At 43.6% G+C, this 27,496-nt stretch overlaps 1 protein-coding gene across 3 annotated transcripts; it reads right to left on the bottom strand.

The window, feature by feature from the left end:
- Window positions 1-3,477: 3,477 nt before the first annotated feature.
- fam120c (family with sequence similarity 120 member C) lies at window positions 3,478-25,586 on the bottom strand. Of its 3 annotated transcripts, none has more exons than XM_071915492.2 (17): window positions 24,037-25,586; window positions 21,331-21,577; window positions 21,054-21,136; window positions 19,114-19,242; window positions 17,609-17,711; window positions 17,374-17,447; window positions 16,656-16,930; window positions 15,738-15,900; window positions 15,335-15,418; window positions 14,789-14,960; window positions 13,757-14,006; window positions 9,086-9,200; window positions 7,559-7,768; window positions 6,417-6,657; window positions 6,179-6,314; window positions 5,607-5,670; window positions 3,478-5,404 (listed from the first exon to the last, which is right to left on the bottom strand). In XM_071915492.2, the coding sequence occupies exons 1-17, from the start codon at window positions 24,550-24,552 to the stop codon at window positions 5,147-5,149; spliced, it is 3,120 nt and encodes a 1,039-aa protein (XP_071771593.1). In that variant the 5' UTR covers window positions 24,553-25,586; the 3' UTR covers window positions 3,478-5,146. The 3 variants fall into 3 exon arrangements, with proteins under 3 accessions (XP_071771593.1, XP_071771594.1, XP_071771595.1); XM_071915493.2 differs by having other exon boundaries at window positions 16,656-16,849; XM_071915494.1 differs by lacking the exons at window positions 3,478-5,404; window positions 5,607-5,670 and having other exon boundaries at window positions 6,175-6,314.
- Between the last annotated feature and the right edge of the window lie 1,910 nt (window positions 25,587-27,496).

The following is a 27,496-nucleotide window of genomic DNA, read 5'->3' as shown; positions in this document are numbered from 1 at the left end:
CATAATACATTTCTATTCTGGGACATTTGGTTCTCTTAACATTGTTGAGCTCTTCAGAAATGCTCCTCTTTAGGCAGACAGAGAGGCAGCGTGTTTTCATCCACTGGACACAACACTATTTCTTCACTGTCATCAAGAGGGTGAATTTGCCCCATCACACTTGAGCTAAGATCTGCTGTACCTTCCCCACTGCTTAGAGGTAGACTTAGCAGGAAGAAACATATTCCTATGGGTGATAAAAGAAAGCTCTAAGCAATATAATGCACTTGCACAAAATAGGATTACAGTTTGTTGGCAAAACCTTGGTAGTAAATCTTTTTCCTCATTTTAAATGGATGTCAATACGCTGCTTACAGGCTCATTATTTCTTGCTTGCAATGCACCTTTTATGTGAGGACTGTTAGAAGGTAAACTGATCTCAGATCTGTGTTTTGGGGAAAATTCAGCCACTTTGTTCTCACCATCAACAGCCTACACGCCCACATAGGAGCAGACTCAGCAGAGCAGCGTGTTGCACTGTCTCCGAGTCTGGGGAGTAAAGGCAAGTGTGAGGAGAAAACAAGACAATCACACGTAAAAGGAATGCAAAAGAGGGGTGCAAAACCACAGCATGATTGAAAGCGTGTTTGTCAGGTGTCATTCCTTCCTGCGTGTTCGTTGCAGATCTGATGTGTGCAGTGGTTCACACAGCTTCAAGTCAGTCAATGGAGATCTTACAAAAGAGAGCGCGAGAAAGCAAGAGGAGCGGTGAATTCACCCACAACACCTACACAAACTGTCCGCCGGCCACTGCCTCAGGCATCACCGACGCGTTTCACAACTGACCCGACACCCTGACCACGTGACTGAGCCTGGCCACTCACATCTCTCGCTCGCTCACTCACTCGCTGTCCACAAACACACTTCCTCCTCTTCCCTGTCTGTCTGCGTCTCCACGACAACCACAGTGTAAATATACATGTACTGTAACCTCACAGACTTGTCAGATAAATCACACGTGCTGTAACGTCATTATATATAATAATCATACTCATCAGAAAACTCGTTACTTGGGGCAGACCGTCAGTGTCGGGGGGCTAAAAAGGGGCGTTATAGGGGTAGAGGGGGATGCTATGTGTACTTTGGTTCTCAGGTGTTTTAGATGAGATGTTTAGCTGCTTTGTGCAAGGGCGCAGAGTTCAGCTTCGATTGATAATGAGTCGACCATGAAATTGTTATCAGGGATAATATGAGAATCAAACATAGTGCAGACGACGATTTTCAATTCGAAACGGGCAATATTTACTTACGTACATAATAAACGGTGAAGTGGTCTAAAGATGCCATATAAAATACAGGTAAGGAAAATCGCAATCATTACAGTTCAAATCTCTAGGTTGGCTAAGCGTATTTCAGTACTAACTGAAGCAATGGTAGAAGGATTAGATTAGAAGATGTAATAACATTAAAAATAGTAAGAAAACACATTTGCACAATTGAATAAAACAGTTTTGATTTTTTTTCCTTTTTTTTCCAGACTCTGGCTAGATACATACAGAAACTGATTATCAACGTTAATATAACCTTTACTGTTAGTTGGGTTGATTAAGGGGCGGGGCAGCCCAAAGAGAGAGAGAGAAAACGGCCAATAGAAACGGTCCTAGGGCTAAAGGAGAGGCAAAGAGAGGGGACGATAAGAGTGAAACAGAGAACTGAAATACAGGGGGGTGAGGGGTTAAGGAGGGTCATCTGTGTGGAAATCTGAGTGTATGTGAGTGTGACTGCGTTTAATTAGTGACTGAATCAGTGAGCATGGATTAGACTGTCCAGTCTGGGTATGTGTGTGTGTGTGTGTGGTTGAATGTATTCTATGAAGGAGTGGGACAAAGGGAGAGTGGAGGGCAGAGAAAAGAAGTAAAAGAACAATGGGGTAGAGGGGGGGGGGGGGGGGGCGGGGGCGGGGGGCGAGAGAGGGAAGAAAAAGTGTCATAGAGCAGGGGGTTAGGATAACAAGCATAAAAATCACTGATCAAATATCTAACAAACTAAAACAGACAAGGACAAAAGAGGGACACTACATCATGTATTGTGTTGACTTTTTTTTTCCATACTAGCTAGTGTGTAACTCAGGGTATAACATCTATGTATCCATGTGTGTGTGTGTCTGTGTATGTACTGTTTTGTGTATAGATGATTATGATTTTGTGTCTACCTGACACCTCTATGTATTCTTATCTGTCCATGCAAACTTGAATGTGGGATTTTATAGTCAGTAGAATGTGTTACCAAATGATCTCTGATGAACCGACAACCACTCCACTGGGAACTGAAACTGCACAAAATCACTTCAGCACAAAAGCAGAGAGAATGCTGCTGGTAACAAATGCAACTGAATATGTGTCTGTTGTTTGTATGTGTATCTGTGTACGTATGTATAATATGTATGTGTGCGTGCTTGTGTGTGTGTGTGTTTATAATTCTGTTATCTGGCGAGCGAATCAAGAGAGGGCATCGTAAACCAGATCACACTCTGGCTCGCCGCAGAAAAGCCATCTTCTAACAATGTACTGTTGCGATACACATACTTGTACTAATGTCAAAAGTTGAAAGCAGTTAAGTATATGACTCCTAGTAATTCTAGACTTAGTATTTCGGCCAGTGGTGCTATATTCTCTAGCCTAGTCTTGGTGTCCGTGTATTACAGTCCTGTGTAGAGTCCGACGCTGTTACCTACTCTTAACCTAAAAACACCTACAGCATCCTGTATCGTATGCTTAATCCCTACCAATAACAGCTAATAATTCCAAACCTTTGATTTCATTTGGTGTTGGTTTAAGAGACAGCGGCGAGGCCCAGCCCTGTGATGAGCGTAGGCCTACGCTCATCGCTGGGTCAACTGACAGCGTTTCACTGTAATGGTTGAAGTTCGTTAACGGAGGGGATGTCTGACGCGACTACATTAACACTTACATATAGTCAGGGTTTTTTCCTTCAAAACGGCATTTCATAAGAGCTTTTTCCATGTCGATTTTGTGGCACACGATATAGAGCATAAGTCATCAACATAGTAAGAAAATAAGGTGCTTCTTGTTGACTTGCCTTTCTTTTTAATGTCATGAGCTCATTTCAACCTCTCTCAGATATCAAGTTTCTAGAAAAGACAATGTTTATGGCCAGCATCTCTCAGGCAGTATCTATCCGTCTACTGCTTTTAAATTTGCAGCTGTGCTACCAACGATTGATAAGAAGTAAATACTTGTATTTCCTTTGCCAGATGAAACCTACTTTGGGGGACACATCTCATCCTCTACAAACATAAGTGCTCTAATAAAAGAATTCAGAATCTTAGAAGTCTCAGCTTGTGAGCGGAACACTTAAGGCCGCCATGAGGCCTCCCTCTCCCCTGTCATGTGACATGTGTTCCAACCCCTAAAACCTCTGCCTTGACTGGCTGAGGCACTTAAGGGGGGGTGGGGTGGGGGGGGGGGGGGGGGGGAGTGCTTCCTGTTGGTCTAAAGTGACAGACTAGAGCTCTGCTGGGCAAGAGCTTTTGGTGTTGGGCTATCACCGTGACAACGGTTACTCAATCACCCGCGGAGGGGGGGATCTTTGAGGCTTCGACGCCACACCCCTTTCTTATCACTGGCCAGCTCGACCGGCTGGCCTTGTTAAAATACACTTTGGGAATTACTTTATCCAAATCTGAAACGATTCCCAGTAATCCTTTACGTGGAGAATCGGGAGTCATTACAGATTAATTGCAAAATTCTCGTATGAATGTGAGGCCAATCTGAAGGGAACCCTGCCTACTAGCAGTTACCCTAACCCTCACCATTCATTTCCATCTTTTGACTGGGCAGCATTATTCTTTCTTTTTGGCCTTAACTCCAGAAGGTGCCTCAGAGTTTTTCATTTCTTTTTCACCTGGTAGAGGACTGTCCAGTGTGGTTTTAACGTTTTTAAAACAAAGTGCTTCTTTGTCTGAAACCACTCTGTTCACATTCTGACGTCTCTCAAATAGATCTCTACCTTAAAATGTAGTTCTAAAAGTCATAATGATTTAGTCAGGTGCAGGGGGCACCCCTCAGACTGTCAATTCGACTGTTTAGGGGTTTGCTCTAATTCATTACATTTAAATAAGTGCTCTTTGTTGGGATATACAATCAAAGCTTTTGGAAGAAGGGGCAAGGGGGTTGGGAAGATATATTAATGCACTTTTTTAGGGGGGGAGGGTAAGACCTTGCATACTTTAGGGCTTAAGGTGCATAAATTCATGGGGTTTCTTAGCACAGCTAAGCACTAAGCTATGCTACATAGGTCAAGGTAAGTTAGCACGCTAATACCATGGTGGTGCAGAAGTGCTCCAGTGATAGATAACCAATCAATCTATATAGGGGTATGTTGCTAGCAAGTATGCTAACACTCTGTGTGTTTAGCAGTGTGGCTAACCTGCACAGTACGGGCAACACGGGACACTGCACAGAAAATTAGCACATTAGTCTGTTCCATTAAAATCTTTTCCCAGTATCCGAATCTTCCTTGGCCACATATTCAGAGTCAAACTCTGAACTCTCTGGTTCATGTAAGGCACACCTTACACGAGATAGCTATGGCAACACACCACATTAACACCTAGCAACCAACCATGATGACCAAGCTTAGATGCTGTAACCATGGAAACCACATCCAATCTGTCACCGTAACCGTGAGCTTAGAACATCTGTGTGCAGAGATTCGAACAGTGGGACCATTAAAAACACAGAAAAAAAGAAACTCAAACCGTGCAGACCCATACTTACTATGGGGTTCATTTAAGTTGTGGGCTGTATAGGGGGGGGGGGGGAGCTTCAAGCTCATCTTACTCTGAGTGAGGGAGGGAGGCAATTGGGATTTTTTGGGGGGGCGCTTACAGACTCATGGAGAAAACCTCTCTTCATAAAAGAATGTAAAACCACATGAGAAAACTAAAAAGGGAGTAACGGCTAACTGTTCTGGCCAATCACACGGAGCAGCAGAGGAGGGGGAGGAGCTTGTGGTGGAACCCTCCCCCCTTCACTTCCTGGTCCATGTGATGAGGCGCGCAGCTAGCAGGCAGGGCTACAAAAACAGGGAAAGGCAGTCGAACACAGATCACTCTCTCAGAGCAGTGCATCCTGGGCGGATGCCGTCACTCCTCCTTCTGTAGCGCTCCGTCTGACGGGCAGTCGTCAAGGCAACAGGGGGCCTCCACTTCCACCCCCTCTGATTGGTTGTCTCTGCTGGCTAAGGCACACGGGATTGGCTGGGCCAGGGGGGCCAGGTCCAAGGGCTGGCCGATGGCGGAGGCTGCTGAGCTGCCGTTCAGCTGCTGAGTCGCGACCTCTGGGGTAGAGCACGCCTCCTCTGAGGGCTTTGGGGGACTGCTGGATGGGGGGAATGACGACGTCTGGAGCGGGACGGCGAGAGAGGGATGGAGGGCAGAGGATTTAATGGAACGCCAGGAGGAGTTCAAGATGTGACAGAGGACATTTACAGCTGTGATCTTTTGTGGTGATTTCACTTTGTTAAAAAAACTACTTTGAAAACAAACATTGCAAGACTACACAGCCTTGTATAAAAGATTGGGCCATTGCTCTCTTGTGTCATACCTGTGTTCTGTTGGCAGTTGCCTTTTTCCCTCCCCTTACTTTTGCTGGAATCTCTTTACCCCTCCTGTGATGGAGAAACAGAGAGAGATAGATGTAGGACACGATCATTGTCAGGATCCTGCCTCCTTCCGTTTTAGAAATAGTTTCTCTAAGCTCATAGGCTCTGGCAATAATTAACACTAGCCACAAGAATGTTACTGTCTGATAGAGAGACCACTAGTTCTCCAAGATGTAAAACAGAAAACAGATGTAAATATTAGTGCAATAACCAGCGGTAATTAGGGTTTCAGCGTCTGTTTTGAGTCATTATTTTGGGTTGAAACCCCTATAAGTGATGGTCACAATGATAATATATCCAACTATTTTACAATCCTGGAGAGCCAGTGGTTTGCGTGGCAAAATTCTTGTGGTGATGCTAATCATCTCCAGAGGCCATGAGCACGAACAGAATACTTCTGAAACCTAACAGGAGTGGCTCGTCTGACCTCTATAGTAACTAAGTTCTTCCCCTAAAATACAGCGGCAAAAGATAACCTTGGCTTTACTAATTGAAAGATCATCATCTTACTTACCCTTTCCCTGCTCCCACTGACACCACCTGCATGTTGAACCCCCCTCTCCCACGGATCGGTTTGTTCCCAGCCCACTGGCCAACAACCATGCCAGCTATCTCCAATTTCCCTCCCTGAGGGGGGATGGACTGAAGACCTGAGGGGGAGGAAAGAGGTGATTGTCGACAGAAAAGTGAAGAGGCTTGATGAATATAGACTAAGAAACTATGTCTGTAAGTGAAAGAATGCATCTCTGTACCTGGGAAGGCTCTGGGCCTGTGCTGGGCGGGGTGATGTGGATGATGCGGGTGATGATGAGGGGGCATGTTGCCCATGGGGCGAGGTGGGTAGAGGGGAGGCATGGGGTAGAAGGGGGGCACCATGGCGGGGGGCAAGAAGGCAGGAGGTGGGAGGGGAGGGGGAGGAGGAGGAGGGCGGGACAGGTTGATGCCCTCGAGGATCGCCTGGCGCATCTTCTCCACCCTGGACACCAGCTCCTCCTGCAGAGCACACAGACAGGTTACCAGGGCTGCAACTAACGATTACTTTCATTATCAATTCATCTATCGGTTATTTTTTCGATTAATTGATTAATCATTTAGTCTATAAAATGTCAAAGATAGTAACAAATGCTCATCACAAGTTACCAGAGCCCAAAGTGATGTCTTAAAATTGTTTACTTGTCTGACCAGCAGCCAAAAAGAACCCAAAGTATATGAAACCGAGAAAAGCAAGTAAATCAAATTTGTGAAACTGTAACCAGCAAATGTTTGCTTAGTGCTTAATGTTTTGCTTGTTTAGTTGACTATTCAACAAATCGTTTCAGCACTACAGGTTACACACATACACACACAGTAGCAGACTGAAGGTTCGAGAAGCAGGCTTGTAACCAGAGTTACTGATGTGAAAACCCCAGACAGGCTGGGAACATATGGGTGGGGAAAGTAAATAAGCAACACCCTCTCCTCCCTCAGCAACTATTGTAGAAGTGCCACTGAGCAAGGCACTGAACTCCTAGCTGCCAACAGTACTGTGGTAGTACTGGGCAGCTCCCGGGTGACAGTGTGTGAATGAAACTACTCCACCAGGCTTCTGCTGTAAAAAGAATGTGTTTAGTTAACTAGCCTGGCTAAATAAAAGTTTACAAAAACTAACTACAGGAGAGAGAATGGTTCAGAGATGACACAAAAAAGAGATGAGGCAAAAACAGGGTTACAAGCCCTAGTATACACACACACACTCTGTTGGTATTACTAGTGAGCAGTTCATTGGCTTGTATCCCTAACAAGTCGTTTTCTGGACTTGTAAGTCAAGTTAAACATCCCTCACACACTGCCCCGTGCTCACAGGATTACAAGTGCACACATACACACACAGGCACACATAGAGAGAGGTCCATACCTGCCCCTCACACATGTCCAGCAGGGCGGCCCTGTCGCGGGCGGCCCGGGCCAGTTTACTCTGGAACAGTTTGCCGTCGAAGAAGCCCCAGGGGCAGCAGTGTTCCCACGGCAACGGCTGGCCACACACATCATTGACAAACAGCGCCGTGTCGACGCCGGCCATGAAGAGAGAAGCCAGCTGCACACCGCGGGCATCCACCTTCTCCACCTGACAGCCAACACACACATTAAAGATGACAGCATTTCTATATTGTAGATGGTTTACAAAGATGAGTAGCAGAAAAGATGGCAAGGCTAGAAGGAGTGACAGAGCAGCAGAGGTTATGAGTCATGAGTAGGGATGTAACGGTATGAAATTTCACAGTATGGTACGGTATCTACCAAAATACCACGGTATTTGGTATTTCACTGTATTAATTTTTCCCCCCTTTTAATTAAACATACTACGGCCCATCAAAAAAACAAACAAACAAGTATTTTGCTTTGAAGAAAAATATTGCTTTATTGAACTGAAACGTGTGTGCGTGCCTGTGCGTGTGTGTGTCTGTGTGTATTTAACTGAAACTCTCATGCATTAGCATTGTAACATTTACATAAAAATATTCCTCCTTATGACCTAATACGAGAACGTTTAGACAAGGGTCCTTTATACCGTGGGCACGGTATTACAGGGAAAGGCTTACGGTTCAGAACCGTGGTTGCTTGATACTGCGGTATACCTTAAAACGGTATACCGTTACATCCCTAGTCATGAGGCCCTGAGTAAATGGTATGTGGCCTGCTGAGCCAGCTGGATGCCACACACAGTGAGAATATGTCCCCAAAAAACAGTAAGCATGTCATCCCCCACGAATGATGCACACCCCATCTGGGCCAAACAGTAACAAATATGTGACCTTGTTGTGATGTTGGCTCCTCCCTTGGGCCAATCAGTGCAATTTAAAAAATGCCAGCCCATGTTTTGTCAAAGTCCTATAAGTGGCGTCTAAGATATTAAGTGTCATGGACGAATGAATGAATGAATGAACAGACATCGTGGGGGACAATAAAATGAAAGCAAAGGTTGTTTACATTCCTCTTTCCCTCCAAGTGATGAGACCAAACAACACTCACACAAACTATTACTGAATACAACCGACAAGCTTCAATCCAAAATGAGACATCCACCATTTGACAAATATGCCACCTACTCCGGCAACATTATTGCTGGTACAAAAGGAAAAACTGTTTTTCTTGTGACCCCAAACTGATTTTGCAGGCTATGGCAAAATAATTAAGTCAAATTTAGTTTTTATTGGCCCACTATCAAACAGTATTTCACTAAGCCTAACTTGCACTTAGAGGACTTGGAAAGGCTTAAGGAACCCACTCTTTGCACTGCTATAAAGCCCTCAGGGACATGATCAGGAGCACAAAAAAGCAGGAATAAACAGGGAGACTGGTATTTTCCATTAGGAATGAAATGGGAATTGTGTGTATCCTGGAAAAAACGGATCATCCTATTATGAAGGAGTGAGGAGTTTACCTTGAGCTCCTGTAGTTGGTCAGGTTCATAGAGCTGGTTGGAAACGGCCTGGGCCAGGAAGGCATCTAGCTCATGTCTCTGGAGGATCCTCCCGCCAGGCCACTGCATCATATACCTGGGAGGGAAGGAAAAACACACAGAACTTTAGAGCAGGAACACAGAACTTTAAGGTCAATAGTGTATTGTTAAGTTTGCTCCAATGAACTGAACTGATGAGATTTAGAATCACTTCAATTTGTACAAAGGGTTACAAGGAATTTGACCCGGGCAATAGGTGCAGACACATTACAGGACAGCTACACAATACGGGATTAACAAACTAGGTGCAGGACAAAGGCCATCACATATAATGCAGAGAAGACATACTGTATGACAGACTTAAAGAAACAAATTACAAGTATACATTTGAAGAATTGTTCCAGTCAGTGCCTGAAATTAACACCCAACAAATGCAAATAAAAATAGTTTTTTGTGGAATATTCAGTTAAGAGATGGTAATACTTGAATGTCTCAGTTAAGTATATTTGAATACTTGAATGTCTCAGGCTTGGGTATTTTGCCTGCTGAGCCCCATACACTCTCTCTGACCGCCAATTAAATCAAAGCGAAACAATGTCTCCACGTCAAACAGGCTCCTGATTGGCTGCCTGTTTCACTAGCTCTACACATAGCGGTAGCACCTCCTGTTTCTCCGTTGCCTGGATGGTTAACTAGGCCTCACGTTAAGTTGAAACTTCCCATGTGAAAACACAGAGGAGGTGTGAGGATGCCAACAAGAAAAAAAAATAAAATACAGACAAAGAGCCATTGTTTAAGTTAGTGAGCAAGGTTTAAACTAAAACTCTAAATCTTCTCGTTTCTTTATTGAATGTGTCATACAGCGGATGATTCTATACATGAAATAGCCTTGAAAACAGGTAGGGTGAATTTTCCATGAAAACTGCATATTCATTATTTTGGCTGGTAGAAGTTATTCTTGGCAGGTAATCTTTTTTTAGTTTAGCAGCACTTGTCAGGTGAGCCAAAAAGTTAATTTCAGACACTGGTTCCAGTGCAGTAGCACTGGCATAGTTTGTAGCAGCATTGGTAACAGCATAGCAGATTTTTGCTTTAAAAAAATATTAAAAGACATGAAAGTAACAGAAGAGGTCTAAATAATTTTAGTAAGTAAGTAAATCTTTATTTATATAGCAACAAAGAGAGAATGAAAAGACATGAAAAGGCAGCAAACGGTGCTCAACACAGTGCAATATAGCAACTGCAAGGACAGAGAGCCAAGTAAAAGGCAATTAAGACAAACCACACATACAAAAAATGTTGCTTTTAAAACTGATTTAGTGTGCTGTAGAATACTTTCAACATTGTATGGATTATTAATCCCGCTTTCACCAGCACCTGAGAAAAGCACCGCTGTGCAAAGGGTATCTATAACAGAGTGTATTGATTACGTTATTACATATTTCCTGTTAAGCCTTGTGTGTAATATTTTGTCACTAAATCAAATGAAGTTGCAAGGACAAGGCAGGCAGGTAACATTAACTGTAATATTTATGTATGGATAAAAGTTCAGTGTATTCACTGTATTCAGTGTAGGGATGTTCATAATACTTGTTCAGCAACAGGGATGGTCATGAGTAGTCGGATACTTGATTACTTGAAATGGACATTGAAATAGACTTGACATTCAAGTATTTTTTGTCAAGAATGGAAAATGCACTAAACTTACTAAAATCATCCATTAACTTCAGTCAAATAAAAGTCCTGCCAAAAATACACTGATTGTTTTTCAAAAATAATTATGGCTAATGATTTGATCGGTGGTGTAGGTGGCACCATCAGTTGGGTCGACGCTGATTTGTTTAACAGGGTCACTGAACTGGAGGAAGCTGGCATGAATTCTGGAGAGCAGCGCAGAGACTAACAGTCTTTTTGGGGAGGACAACTGCACCACAGAGGCAGGACAAAATGAGGTAGAACTTAACTTAAATGAGCCACACGCATCCCATCCAACCACAAGTACACTCCAATGGTGGCAGAGGAACAACAAATGTTTCCAGACACTTATGGGCCAATTCAGACTTTGATTTAAGCGCCATGCAGTGGTGCTTAAGTCAGTTTTTACGCATGTGTAAAATCAAGACATGTCCACAGTCAGATTACGATAAGCTGATTCTGACTTTTCTTTATACAACTAAAACCCTGCAACATGTCTAGTTACATCAATGTCCTGATGTAAAAAATAAAAAACCAAAGACATTAAATATGCTGTAAACTGTTTCACAAAACAAAACTTGAAGCAATAACCAGTAGCCTAACATTAAAACTAAATGAAAGATAAAATAATCACAACAATCTCAGTCCATTAAATGCTTCACTGAACACTTGGAATGCGCTTTTACGCATCTCCTCTCTCGCCTTATTCCCACACTTATACACACTTAGACAAACTCATACACAGCTTCATACACAAGGCAACTGAATTTTTAAGGAATCATCAAGAGACGGCAGTACCAGCAGTATCGGTAGGTGCCAAGAAATCATTTAAATGTGCCGGGTCTAACAGATGCCCTGTGCATCCAGCGTAGGGCTGCACGATTATGGCAAAAATCATAATCACGATTATTTTGATTGATATTGAGATCACGATTATTTAACACGATTACTCATTGACTTTGGGAACATCATGCATTTATTGAACTTTTAAAAAAAACCCATTGGATTTCTTTGAACTTTAAATATAATTGAACTGAAAAACAAAGAAATAAATGCAAATAAATAAATAAATAAAAGTAAAAAAAATGAGATAAATAAATAACTAAAATAAATAATATATAAAAAATAAATAACACCGACTATGTTGTAGTGCACTGTCACAACCTACTGCAAAATATTCAACATATTGGTAAACTATATCTCTATATTCTTTCAGTCAGTCACTTAGTCAGGTAACAGAGGCACCTGACTGACTGATGTCGCATCACATCACGTCTGTAATTTGGGGTCTCGCGGTGTGAAAACAAAAGTGAAACTTAACATACCACAGTCAGTAATGGGGATTTGTAGACAGTAACTTGTCTTCGCTGCCATACAGACTTAAACGGTAGGTGACTTTAACGTTACCTCGTGGTATTTAAGTAACGTTAGTGGAATTAGGTAATTTAACCATGCCGTAGTGCTTCAGTGCAATTGAACACGCACCGTGGGTCTATACAGTGTTTCCACACCAATGATTTTTTTTTTTTTACCTTTCCTGTCGACCAACGGCTCTCTTTCTCTCATCTTCTACCAAGGAAGGTTTAAAAATAAACGGAGAAACGCGCCGGCCGGCTCTCTGTTACCGACTCCAGCTGAAACTATACCACAGCATGTTTGGGCTTTGGAGGAGGGGCGGAGCGGAGCGCACCGTTGCGGAGGAAAGGGGTGCGCTGGATTTACAACACAAGACAAAACGAGAGCAACATTGCTAAACGGAATAAGGCATAAAAATCGTTTTATCTCGATTTTCTTGTTTTCATAATCGTGGGAAGCCAAAATCGTAATCGAAAATAAAATTTGATTAATCGCCCAGCCCTAATCCAGCGTTTACACATAGAGCCTCTATCACTGAGCTATGCCGGCTTTTGAATGAAGATGATTTGCAAAGAGACGCCACACAGCCAACATCCCTCCTGGGTCACTCCAGGTAACATGCCTTTAAATCCTGGCAACAGGTGCTGAGTCGGACAGTGTGTCCAGATATACTGTGGGAATCTCTGTCTCCTGCGTCCTGGCAGTTCTTAATGGTAATGACGCACCAAACAATATATCTACATCTATACATCTATATCCTGACCTGCGAAGATGCATGACCAAGCACAGTTTCCATTGTACTGTGGGCTTTCCAAACGTTATAGAAGTCATCAGCAGCACATCACGTGACCGTCAGGGCGCCAAGCGGACAACAGAATAGGAAAAGACAACATTCCACGAGCATCCAACTGGTATGTGATGCAGACATGGCCATAAGAAGTGTTTGCAGCAAGTTTTAATGCAATGAGTGCTGCAATTGGATTCATTCAGGGATTTCTTATAGTTTAAAGCATTTCAGAATTTGTAAAGTATATTTTATTATGTTTTTATCCAATTAATTTCCCAACGGTTAGTTTCCAATTCAATCTTCACGCACCAGTGTCCTAACCAAAACTGAATTTAAGGTGCACAGTATTTAAAGCCAATGCATCAGCAGATAAACATGAAAGGGAGAAAAGTCCATTGTCTGGATATTTCACCATACTAATGGGAGGGACAAAAGAGCCAAGGACTTCTTGACTATGTATAAACTTGACTACGTGACTAAAATAAAAGGCATAAAAGGCAATAAAAGGCACTATTCCATTTGTGAAAAAAACTGAACCTGCTCAGTCAATCGTTTAGGCTGGGCATGAAATAGCCTCCCAGCCAATCAGAATTCAAAAAAGAAATCAATACAGCCATTACACTAAAAAGAAAACCGAACAAAAAAAAACATTTGGACATACATGCCATAGCACTGTATACAAATGAAAAAACACTATTCACACATGCAATCAAATTCAATGTAACACACATTCACACAATTATCAGACACTTTGAAAGTAACAAAATATTACAACAGTGCCAGTGCTTTCCAGGTGGTTGAGAGTGTTATCATACCTGAGCACGCAGCACATGAGCAGCAGATGTTGTGGGACCTGTGCTGGGTTGAGCAGGGCGGGGCAGTCGGAGCGCAGGCAGGCCAGGAAGGCCCTGGTTCTCCTGGAGCGGTCCTCGCTGGCCCGGCCCAACCACAGCCGCCGCAGGTTGGGGCAGGTCCACTCCCGGAAACAAAGGGCAGGAACCAGCTCCGGGGTCAGGGCTGATTTGGCCTTGCCGCTGCTCCACTCTTTGACAATCACTGGAGGAACTGTGACACAGAGGCAAGAGGAAATGTGTTATTATAGTTTGGTTTTCAAGAAGAGATGTAATGGTGGTAGTGCCCAAGTATTTTAGATAATGTCTGTAAATTTTAAGTGCAGTTTTTGGAGCAGGTTGGTACATTAGTGTTGTCATTTTACATTTTAGGCATGTAGCCGGCGTATTTATCAAAAGCAGCTTACAATGAGAGAGCAGGTAGGGGCTGAATGTCTTGTTGTGGGCTTTGAACCTGTGACCATGCAGTTATGACACACTCTCTCCTCGCTGGCTACTCCAAACTATACATAGATATTTAGTTCTCATGCTCACGGGAACTCTTCGGCACTGCTGACACTGGAGATCCAAGCAGCAACCTTTTGACTATTAGGTGGCCGTCACTAACCAACCTGCTGACTCGCCACAAGATATAACCGCTTTGAGTATCCACTTCCCATTACTGAAGGGAACAGAGAAATAACAACAAAGAGAACAAATAGATATGAACAAAGAGGATAGCTGACAACTAGGATTTCACTAGGAAGATAGTCCAGTAAAGAATCATGTTTTACTGGTTGTCTAAAAGCCCAAGTAGGTATAATGATAACGAAAATTATACAGGTTTTCATTTCTCTGGTGAGCTTCCCTCAAGTACCTCAGTTGGGTCCTGAGACACAACTCTGAGAACAGATGTGCAACAAGGTATATGTAGGCTATACATAATTACAACAATCCTGTATCGCTCTGTCTCCCGTCCTCCCCTCCTCCTCCGTCTTTCTCATTCCCATGACCTACGCTCCAGGGGTCCCCTCTTGCGCAGGGCGAGCCTCTCCAGGCGGCGGTGTGTTTCGGCTAGGCTGAAGAGGACGCCGTAGGCATACTGTCTGGCAGCACGGAACAGCAGCGAGGCAGGAGGCAGCTCAGAGTTACACTCATCCTCTATACACACTGGCATCTTCATCTCTCCCTGGGGGGGGTCGAGGGAGTGGAGGGAGGGAAGTAGGGAGAGAAATGAAAAGGAAGAACATGGATTAATAAGAGTGGGGCTTTGACAAGGTTGATATATAATCTATATCTCCATTTTTATAACCCTTATTTAACTAGGCAAGTTGACTTAGAAGGCATTCTCTTTTTACAGAAACGGCCTGCGGGCGCAGTTCATAATCAATCTAGCAGTCACGCTTCCTGAACAATTGAAAATTAATTCTGAAGGTGAACACAGACATGAGAAGGAAGAAGATGGATGAAGTGAGGTTGAATGCTTTGAATGTGCTATTAAAGAACAAGCCTCTTAAAGCTTAACTTTCCCTTAACACCAGGTATTGAGACGTGGTTGTGTACCTTGGTCAATATGTGGTAAATCTGGGGGTACATCAGTCCTCTGCGGTGTCTGTGTTCGGCCACACGAAGCACCTCGGCACTGACCTGAAAACCATGGACACCAACGGGGGGACTAGTTGTACATTTTCAAAACCAACCCACAACAGTTTATACATTCAAACTGTATTTTGATTATCTGGTTTGAAAATATGATATCTGCCAAATGGGAAATTGTAAAATATGCACTATATATAAATACATATAAATTAATTAATTGGAGTGCTGTCCTGGAGTATTTTGTTACATATTTTTTGAGGATTCAGCACCCACATAAATAACTGAGGGTTGAGCGCATTTTTTGGTAAATTGTTTTGAAAATACGCACTATACAAACATGTACACTCTCTCTCTCACACACACAGACCTGAGGCAGAGGGGGTGTGGTTATGTCCATGTGACTTCGCGTCGCCATAGACAGCAGTGACGGAATGTTTGACCCGCTCCCATTGCCATGGGAACCGTCTCCAGAGGCCGAGCCCCCCCTTGCAGCAGGATCCTCCCACCGGGAGGGCTTGTCCGTCAAATGGCTGAGAGAGAGGAAGGGTAAGGACGGGTAAGTCATCTTGAGTGACTTGATGGCTACATTTCCTAAATAAAGTTTAAGATAGGTCTGGCCTGGCATTATTCATGGATTTTGTGTGTGTTCACACTATTCTCCAGAAAAGCACTTTTTGTGCTGATAAAAAACGCGATGCACACTTTGTTTCCATGGCTCCTTTTACCAGCAAAGAGTACTTTGGTGATTAATGGGTCAACGTACTTGTTAAGAGATGAGAACTCAATACAAATCACCCATGTGTCCCTAGAACACGGTTTGCGCCGGTGCTCCATGCTAACACTTCACACTATGTTAAGTGATTTTAGGTGACTAGCATCATCTCAAAAGTGAAAAATTACTTTGCTTCCATAGGAAGTGAAGTGGTGGGCAGTGGGAGACTGGTATATCCAATTACTACCAACTTTTCTGGCGGTACTTTCTCCATTTTCATTCCGGTTGTTGACGTAAACTGTCAGTTGCCTATGTACTATGAAACTCCTTCTTCCTTGTGATAGTTTGGCTCATGAAAAAAGTGATCCAAACATGTGGTCACCTATAAAAAAGCGGAACTTTTCTCAACCTGAGAAAGTACTAACAAAAAGAAGCCAGGCGCAGCACTTTTTCTCAAAGCCTCCACTTTATGTCCGCCTCACAAAGTTCCCATTGACTTTAATATAAAAAAGGCGCCTTCAGTTTGAAAAAAGCGCAACAGTGTGAACAAGGCCTTACTTTCTGCATTCTTACTTTGCGTTGCTGTCGTTGGGTTCATCTCCATCGGAGGACGAGGAAGGAGAGGGAGAGGGACCAGACTGAGTGCTGGCGTGGTGATTGGGTAATCGATTTCCCCCCTGAGTGGAATCGTATGGAGCTGACCAATCAGAGAAGCCCATTTTGCCCGTCAGCGAATCGTTGCAGTCTTGCATTGGTGGCGGTGGGTTCTGGAACAGAAGGGCGGAGCCAGGTCCATATGGAGCATTTTGATAGGGTGGCTTTAGCCCCGGAACCTGGGGAGGAGGGAACTGTGATCGGATAGAGGAGAGGGGAGGACAGGGGGGGAGGAGGGACAAGGGAGGGGAGGGGAGGGGGGAGGGAGAGAAAGGGGATAGGACACAGAAGAAAAGAAGGACGGGAGCAGATAGGAAAGGAGAGAAGTGTAAAAGGAGCCAGGGAGGAGGGGGGAGGAGAAGGGAAGAGGATGTCTCAGGGACAGGAACTAATGCTGTCCTAGTTTATTTCACATCTACTAGAAGCATCCAGTCAAGGTTGGTAGGAGGATTTGGGATGGAAAGGACTGCACCCTCCTCCCTAAGCCCCTTTTCTCTTAAATGGGCACATGCCACAAAGGGATTTCAAAGAGCAAAAACTTAATCCAATCTGCTACATGTAGATTCATGTAGAGCAGAGTACAATTACATACACATAAAAGGCAGAAAGTGAAAGATTAGCAAGAGAAGGAATCTACCTGATTCTTTCCAGGCTGCATCGGTCCCATGTGGCCAGGTGGTCCCCCGAATGGACTGGGTCCAAACCCAGGTACTGGGCATGCAAAGACAAACAAAAGTATGCGAATAAAAGAAAAGCATGTTAGGAACAATGCATGAGTATTTAGTAAGACAATCATGAAGACATCAAAACATGTAAACTGGGCTAGCTGTTTGGTTCTGCTTCCTAACAGAGCGAAAAGGTTTGCTACTCACGAATGAAAGAGGAGGGCCCCATGTTGAGCGGGCGTGGTTTGGAGGCAGCTGAGAAATATTCCACAGCTTTCTTAAAACGCTCCACCTTGTCCTCCATACGAGACTGCAGGGAGAACACAGCAATATGTGGACTATTTAAAATGCTGGGGTTAGGTGTGTGAGAATGTGGTAATGCCCAGCTGGGGAATGCATGCGTCTGTTTCTGCGTTAGTGTGTGCAAATGTTTCTGTGTCTGTCACTGGGTTTCCTTCCCAGTATCCAAGTAGCAAATTAGACAGGCTGAATGGAAATGGCAAATCTTTATAAGTTTCCTCAGTTTCGCTGACTTGAGGTGCAGTGATGTAAATAGGTTTTCATTGTAGTGAGTCCCCGGGACCCACAGGTGGTAATTTGAGTGGGTCCCAGGGAATTGAGTGGGTCCCCAATAAAAAAAGTTTTTTAAGTTCATTTTACCTACTCCTATTTATATATTTGATTGCAATGTTGCAATGTTACACAGCTCTGGTTACACATTTCTTTATTCTAGTATATTGTACGTACATTTTTTTTTTATTTCACACTTGCTTTGGCAATGTAAAAGTATGTTTCCCATGCCAATAAAGCCCCTTTGAATTGGGAGAGAGAGAGAGAGAGAGAGAAAGAGAGAGAGGGAGAGAGAGAGAGAGAGAGATGCAGGGGGGCTGTGTGTGCCCAGCAGCCTGTGTGACACAGAGCTTCAGGAGAAAGCGAGGAGCATAAAACATTGTGCTTTTTTCCACGCATGAAAAAAAAACAACCGAGCCCAAGCCCGACATACAGTTGTAACAGTCGCAAATATGCCTACTATGCTTTTGGAACATTGTTTGGTTGCAGTAACAGATTAAGTCACTGGGTGGCGCTCCTTGTTTTTTACTGAGACTGAGTTACAGCAACAGGTTGAGTAGGCTACTACCAACTACTCCCAGTCTACCCAATACTGACGTCGTCTCGCTCTGTCATGCTATCCAGTTTAATACATCCATGGGAGTAACGTTAGCCTACTTCCCTAAAGCTAACAAGCACAAAGCTAATGTAAGCTAAGACACGACCAAGCACGTTACAGTCTCGGGTCCCGTCGGGTTCGGGTCGGGTTGCAGACCTCTAATGTGTAGTAAATGAAACGACTAGTTAGTGAAATCAAAGTCCTATGTTGCAAACAGAATGGGCATTTTTATCTTGTGGCCATCCACAATGATATGAATCGATTTGAAGAAACACAGTGGCTGACGCACAGAAATGTCAATCATGGCTTTTTTTCCCCGAATAATAACGCGGGTATAACTTCAGGTAGAAGAAATATCTGTTTCCATCGCATTTTTCTCGTGGATATGTTTTCCGACAAAGCCTACTCATTTGATTTGACCCAGCTGATGGAAACACACCAAATTCGTGCTTAATTTTCTACAACATTTCAAAACTTCACATAAAATTCGCTTGACATTTGGATGGAAAGATAGCGTGTGTGTGTGTGTGTACATGTGAGCTACCTGTGACTGTTTGAAGACATCTCTGGCGATGGCGTCAAGGTTTCCCAGGTCTTTGATGGAGGAGACGTACTCTGAGACGGCCTTGATCACCACCTCGCAGGGCGGCAGCACCAACTGATGGGCTCGCACCTGCCACAGCAACGGTACAAAGGGTTTGATGTTAGTTGCTATATATTGGGTTGGGTGTGGAGTAAATAACACTGGGAGACGGCCATATGAAGATTATCTTGTGTGTTTTTAAATCACTTTATCTTATTACTTAGTTTTTTAGCAACTCACTGCTATGATATCAGTATGCAAACAAACTAAAGCAAACAACTCCACAGCACTAGAAGTAGATATAGGTGTTACTGGACGGTCAGTAAATAAGCCCACGGTTACAAATGCAGGGTAGGAGGCATCTACCTCTGAAAAAGAAAGCATCAGGGTTGCCACAATGAAGGGTGAGAAGGCAAGAAAATTAGGGAGCATTGACAAATTAACCAATATACTGGGCCACTAATGTTACTGGTCGATGGCCTTTCCCAGATATTAATATTGTTCCACCAAGAATGTAGTGATGAAATTTGCAAAAAACGTTATATTTTGACATATTACCACATGTGGGTCATTTAATCTTTACACTAGACCTTTGAAAAAACAATTCTATATCATAAAATTATAAGTGTATTTTAGAATGCTGTTTAGGGTCTCAAGAGGGCTATGATTTAGATTCAAAAACACATTTTGAATGATCTCTCAGAGACAAATTTGAGAGCTAATCTCCAGAGAGTTGCATTCATTTCAGGTAGCCCCTCAAAACAAACTACATCAGATTTTGCTCCTCTCTGACAAGCGGATTCAGACCTATAATTCCTTTGTCAGGCCTGATTAGACATGAGAGTAAAGACAAGATTCTCTCTCTCCTGTTTCCAGGCCATTACTGATTAAATTATCAGCTGAGTCTCAAAAATCTCTCATCATTGCGGTTTGCATGCAGTGAGGCCATTTCAGAAGAATATGGCTAGCACGGATATGCTGTAACACGCAAGTACATTTTAAAGGGATGGGTCATCAAAACTGAATAAATATTCATTCCTGGGGATCAATTTGGCTTGGGTTATGGTGTAATTTTAAAAACAAAAAACAAACAAAAAAAACCCCACACTTGTTTTGTACTCCAGTCCTCCAGTAGCTGCTTTTGGTAGCAATTATGTCATTATCAAAGCCACACAAATTCCCAAATGTGGGAAAACTTCAAATTGAACTTGTTCAGTGTAACGTACCACAGCTTCACAACAGCTGGAACATCTCAACAGCAACCAACAGGTTTCAGAAAGCCAAATTTAAGAATTTCATAGCCGACCATGAGAGAATGAACTTCTGCAAATCCCTAACATTTTATGGATGTAAACCAGTGTGGGGAAATAATTAGTACTTCAGTACCAGGAAGACCCTGGAAAGACTTTTGGAAAAAAAACTCCATATGCTAATGTTTGGTGAATTTTGAGAGAAAAATTGTCACTTTCTACATTTCCATCTACATTTTCATTATTCATTCATTATCTAGTTTTTAATACATTTCCACCTCAACATTTCCCCTGTAATTGTATGCAGTTATGTTTCAAGTTGAGGTTGTAGTGCTAAAAATGTTTTTAATCATAACACAATAATTACTTCTAAATCATTTGGACTATAATCATTTTACTTGTAGATGATAGTAAGGCTAAATTACAATGCTAATTTTAAATTCACATTTTCTCTAGCAGTGGTGGTAATTTCCTTGCTGTGGTGGCGCACCACTGCTAAATGAACACAGAGGAAACACTGCACCTTTTACATGTTTTCCATTACTCAGTCTTTCAATTTCCCTGTTATTCAGGACACACTGATAAAAAAAGATTACTGAGGCATGCTACAGTAGGCTAAGGTTTGCAGTGGGCTTGGGTTGGGAAGTATACCTTGAGAGAAGCTAGTGGGTGTTCTGGTCCCAGCAGACTCCAGTGGAAGGCAGCCAGGTCTTCATCAGGCAGAATATGGTTCCCTACAAAACAAAATGTTCAAATGTTTGTTGTGTCAATAAAGAGGGACAACGGACAAAGAGGAGCGACAAAAAGAAACCTCATAAGTGGGGGTGTGTGCGTCTGAGTGAGAGAGAGATGGAGAGAAATGTAGGATACATGTTTGATTGTGTGAGTGTGTGCACGTTAAGGTATTTGTGAGTGTGTGTCTCCTTACCCAGCAGAGCAGCGAAGCAGGGCAGGTGCTGTGTCTTGAGCCCAAGCTGCCTGGCGGCCTCAGACAGCAGGTACTGGTGTGTGGTCAGGTTCTTGCCGTTCCAGCTCAGTTTGAGCGCGTGCGAGGAGAAGTAGGCGGGTACGTTACAGAGGGCAAACTCAGAGTCCTGAGCGATCAGGCCGGCGAAGCCAAAGTCCCTGTAGAGAGACAGCACCTCCTGGTGGTGGTCCTCCAAAGTCTGAACAACCTGTGGATGGAGGGAGGAGAAGCTGTGAGCTGCTATACGCTGCTGTTCCATGAAAACCTCTTAACGTATTTACGTTCTAAGGCAGTTCCTGGACTCGGCCCCAGCCTCTCTCACTCCATTTTGAGAGACTGGTGAAGCTTGTGAGCATCAACTGCTAAAAAGGAGTAGACACTTATTGCTTTCTAGTGAGGTGTCATGCTTCGGTGGGAGGGATGGAATCGAATCGAAAACAAACTTTGGATGGAGTTCGGAAAATGTCTCTTTTCCTTTGAAATTTCAAAGTCTCCATCCCGTTAGGAGCCTGGTTTGTGCTGTATTTTTGTATTTTGTGTTAGATTTGGGTATTAGCTGATGACATAAAGTAGTTGTTTCTGTATCAGTTCACAATGTTGGAAAGACCTAGGAAGAATATTCATAACTTCCTTAGAATCTGCCAAAGATCGAATGATAGGCTGTGACACTGACCAGCCACCAAGCTAGGCGCTCTATTCTAGCACTACACTTTTTGAAAGTAGAGATCATCAGACCTACAATGGTGCCAACACTCATGAGACTTTGTATGGTAAAAAAGCACCAAGAAGTTCCATAACCTTGTGGATCATGAAACTAATTCATAAACCATTGTATGGTTTCAATGCATGAGGGTCAATGGAAAAATCTCTAATGTGAATGTAAAATTGTCTGTGTTCCACCAATCACTGCACAACTAATGGCAATGCAGATAAAAGGTCAGGTAGTGCAACATGACTGCTAGCATTCAGAAAGCATTGTAACAGTTGGACTTCTGTAACATTGGCCAGCAGTTCCCAACTAGTGGGCCGATACACATAGTTGTGCCATGGAGCGAGCCCAGGAGAGCCTGCCCAAATTCTGCCCAAATGTTATGATGTTAATCAATGTCAATGTTAATCAACGTCAAAACTAAATAATTACATTTAGTTACTTCATTAAAAATCTATTTAATGAACTTGTAATCAAAGTTCTTCCAATATGGGCCAAGGAAGGCAAGCTCATTATGTGGCCTCTGTTTTGTGACCAGGACATTTCCAAACTATCAATTTGGGGTGCCTAATATTTATGTTGTGTACCTTGCCACTAAAAAACTAATAGGAATTAATGATGTAAACGGCGATAATATTCAACAATTCAATACTGACGGACTCATGTAAACCTGAGCAAGCCACCCAAAACAAGAGCTGAGAGGCAGCATAGAGAGGAACAGCAAGGCATTTAGTAAAGGTGTAACTCAGACAGAGGTGAGATAAATCACACTGCAGGAATAAGACAAGACCGTTTCTTGGAATACAGGTAAGAAAAGCAAGTACACAGAGGAACTCAGTGAGTAATGTGGCTATACAAACACAAGGAGCATAAAGGAGTGCCTTGTACTGGGATCTGGGCGGGACTTTTGTCTTCATATAATCATAAACAAGTATCCTCTTTGGATATATTGTGAGAATGTTTTCTTTTATATTAGTATGTGAGTGGGTGGATAGGTAGATCCAAACAGACAAAAAGAGACAGGTAGGTATGGTTGATGGGAGGCAACCTAGGCATTTAATGGTTCCATTTATGATTGGTCTTAAGCATGAGGTTATGAGTCATTTTCCTTTTTCAAAGGCACCAAGTTCATGCTTAACTAGTCCTTGCCCTATTGTGAGATGCTTGCTGTAGATGGTTAAAACTGGATTTGTTCATTCCTCCACCTTACCCTATTACCTTTGATGCCCAAGTAAATGTTCTGTCAATGGATCAAATGCTCAAAATAACAGACAAAATTAAATGTATATTATTTAATCTGAATAATCTCTATCGCAAACCACCTGACCATCTGGAATGCATAAAATAAGTCATTACAAATGCACTACAGCCATGCACAGGCGGTCTATTAATAGTTCAACTACTCAGCAGTTGTTAACAATGTGTAAAGGTTCATTGAGTTCATGTTATGTAATATATAGGCTAGGCCATGGTGTACAATACACGTTTCTAACCCTTCTCCCATAAGGATGCACAGACTGGGTTAGCCAGTAGCCGCTGTTCCACATAAAAAACACTGCACTGGAGCCTTGCCACCATCTCTCCTCCCAGTAGCCCATCCCAAATAAATCCATGGGAGCAGAGAGAGATGCACAACCGAACAAACGCATAAAAGAGCAGCTACATGCATCAGCTAACATCGGACCAGTGCACAGTTAAAACAGGAATCTTTGCTCTGCCGGCTAGATACAACGAATGCCTATATGACAGTTTGGGAAAGTAGCAACTGATAGGAAAATGCCAGACTGATTCGTTTCACTGGTCAAGCACCTAGTTGCACTTGGTGACAAACTCGTAGGAAGCTAAAAAAAAACAAAAACCAAAACACTGATTGATGTAAGCTATTACATGGACGTGCAGCAGCATTTGATTCATGTTAGATGAACGGCGTGCTTAATGACCACAATTTAATAACTCACCCGCACTCGGAAGCGGAACATGGCGAGGCGGACGCAGTGGCTGAGGCAGGCCGGGGGCAGGAACCATGCCCGGGGAGGCGGGGTGGCCTTGCTGCCGACGTGGTTGACTATGAGCTGCGCCGTCTGTCGCTGGCCCTGAGCTCGCCGCGCCCACTCGGGCCAGCGCTCCTTCCCCAGGGTGCCGTTGAAAACCACGACCAGCTCCAGGCCACCCTGGTACAGACAGGCTTGTGAGAGGGCGGCCAGGTAGCCCAGCATGGCGTTCCACTCGCCCCCGCACACCCAGTCCGTCTGGTAGCCGCCGTAGAGCCGCTGCAGGCCGGAGTCCGCGTCGATGAGGATCCTGGCAGGCGGGGGCGGGGGAGGCATGGGCCCGGGGTGATGTGGGTGGTGGTGTGGGTGATGGTGGTGAGGGGGCTGGCGGCCCGCGGTACGGGCAAGCTTCAGGAGGTCCACCGGGACTGCAGCCCCGGGACACCGCTTCTCTAGATACTCTTGGAAACCCTGTACTCCCATGACGGTGTTGTTGAGCCTGTGTGTCTGGCCGGGAGCGGGCTCGGGATACGTTCTGTACGCCGTGTTTGTAATGTTATGTGGGGCGAGACTGTAGCTAGCTATGCACTGTTGGCAAGCTAACTGGTCTCTGATGTAGTGACTGACTGGAGTCTAGTTAACCTTGCAAAACAACTTATCTGTCACCCAGACACGGTAATTGATCGACCATGCACCGCCTTACAAATATTATATTTGACAGCTACTTATTCCAAGGAACCTAATGTCAATCCTTCAAATTTGGTCGTGAGTGTTGAGTTTAGTGTCCATCCCTGTAGATTTTTGGTGAGGTGCCAGCAAGGCCAGTGTAGCTAGCTACAGCTTGAAAAAGTTTACCAAATTGCCTGCCCCCATAACTTGGCTTTTAGAAAACTGGCTTCCCAAATAAACCAAGAAATGTAGTTGGCTACTGATAACGATGATGCAGCTAGCTGGTGGATGTTACAGAGCAATGCCTACAAAATAATAATCCTACTGAGTGGTGCACATGAGATGCAATACTGCGCATTAGTTAGCAACCTAACGTTACAGACTGGCTGGCCAGTTCGCGGACATGATGTTAAATCGAACAGCTAGCAAGATCGTTATTTCTATATGACAGTTGAAATATTTGATATTGATATTACACTATCTCAGCCGAATTTCAGCACATATGTAGTGGTAGCTTTTTAGCTTGGTGGTGTCGGAATATCAATTAAAAAGCCAAACTAGCGAGCTGTGTGCCTGACTGAGTGGCTAGCTGTAGTATTTGCTAACTGTGTGGCTAGCTGGTGTTAGCTGCTGGCAGGGTCCCCGGCGTGATTTGACGCGTCAACTCTCGAAGACAAGTCCGGGGCGGACACGACGCGGAATGAGATGGATGTTTGACGAAATAAAAGAAAAGTAACTAAAAGAAAATAAAAATAAAAGCCCGATGGTGCCTCCCTCGCTTTCTTCCACACTCACGGCTTCATGTTGCGGAGGGGAACATACTTCCAAGCGACATCAGCCATCTTGCGACTTCCTCGCGGCCCAGTAGAGTGGGAGGGAAGGCGGAGGGAGTGGAGGGAGGAGGTGCGGGCCGGGGCACGCTGGGAAATGTATTTCTATAACTGTATCATTTCCTATCAGAGATACTCTGGTGAGAAACACAAAGACTGCAAGTACCAGCAACAGGCGTCAGACGGTTTGGATGAGGAAAAAAGCTGGGGAGTCGCTTTGGTCCAAAAGTGGTTTATAGTACAAACGCCGTTATTTTATAAATTGCCTAACCTGAATGGAGGATAACATGTCCCCCTGCACATTAACATGTACATTTCAACCATAACTTTAGCTCCGCTACGTGGCTGTTGATGGTGCATTCTCTGTCTTCTAAGGGTTGATTCAGTGAATCTTTTGCTTTTATATTTACTGAGTGCAAGCCAATAAATCGAAATTGATAGAGTCAGGCATTAATTTCCTTGTTATGGGAGATAATTTTTACTGGTGTAACAGGTAGAATCACTTTGTCCAGTTCATGATGAATTATCTGTGTGTATGTCGCCTCCGTGTGGTTGTTTTCCGCACAGCCCTCTCGAAGGAAAAAGTGCCATGGGAAAAAATGGGGAAAAAATAAACTAGGCCACCCGGCCTACCAAGCGCTCTCTTTGAGTTGCCATGGTGAAGTGAAACTATAGTCTCACCGATTGCAACTTCTCATTTTCTCTGTGTTAGAAATTATCAGGGAGGTAATAGGCTACCTCAAAAATACGTCGAAGAAGGATCCCCAATGTGTGTGTGTGTGTGTGTGTGTGTGTGTAGGTGTGTGCGTGTGTGCGTGTGTGTGTGTGAGAGAGAGAGAGAGGGAGAGAGAGAGAGTGAGCATTTTTAATTTGTATTTTTTTCTCATCATTAGTAATGTTATATTATTTATTACTACCAAAGCTTTGACAATACTGAATTGTATGCCAACAAAGCTCAATGAATTGAAGTGAATTGAATTGAGCTGAATCGAGAGAGAGAGAGAGAGAGAGAGAGAGAGAGAGAGAGAGAGAGAGAGAGTTTTGTCTCAACACGCAGTGTTTAGAACTGGTTTGAGTATTGAGCGCGCAGCGCGCCCCCGTGTCATCAGTCCATCCAGAGTGAAGATGAGGATGACGGCCCGGTCTGTCTGTTGTCTGTCCAGGGCACTGAGACCCGTGTGGAGCGACCGGCTGGCCAACACTCCCGCTGCCAGGGTAGGAACAGCCTTTAGGTGTATTATCAGACTGGGAAACAGGCTTTGTTTTGACGTGTGAAGTGGTATATTCGCTTCGCTTGGTTGATTTGTCCAGTCAGTGAGTCTAGCTAAGCTGATTAGTTGGCTAACTGGGCTAGCGGACTGCTGGTTTTATGCCGCTGTCCTTTCAGCACCACAACGCAAGGTCAGTTTGCTGTCAACCTGAATTCCCCACAGAAAAAATATGTACTTGAACAGCAGTCATTTGCTACCAAGCCGAGCGAGATAAGGCTGCAAATGTATACTTTAAGTGCTCCCTGCAGAGCCATAAATTATTCAGAGGCTAACACTACAGTATCTACATGAACTAACTAACGGTTGCTAAGTTACCAACTCCTCTCCCTTCACTGAGAACCAAGTTTATACCACTCAAATATCACAACAAAACTTTAAAATATCATGCAGCTAACTGTAGGTGAACATTTTTTACTACCACGGAAATTCTATAGTAATGCCACAGGAGATTAAAAAAATCTAGAAAGTACGATCTGGTCACTATAAACTCACTTTTGAGTGCCACAGACAGACTTTTAAGTCCCTATAGGAATATTATAGTGATACCATGGGAGATTAAAAAAATACATGAAGTATGTTTAGGATATTACAAACTCACTATTAAATATAGATACAATCATAGGAATACAATAAGAACTTTATAATGATTTTTCTATA

Source organism: Centroberyx gerrardi, chromosome 14 (assembly GCF_048128805.1).
Source record: "Centroberyx gerrardi isolate f3 chromosome 14, fCenGer3.hap1.cur.20231027, whole genome shotgun sequence".
Lineage (NCBI taxonomy): Eukaryota > Metazoa > Chordata > Actinopteri > Beryciformes > Berycidae > Centroberyx > Centroberyx gerrardi.
The sequence above is the reverse complement of the archived record's forward strand: the minus strand, read 5'-3'. Positions and strand labels throughout refer to the sequence as shown.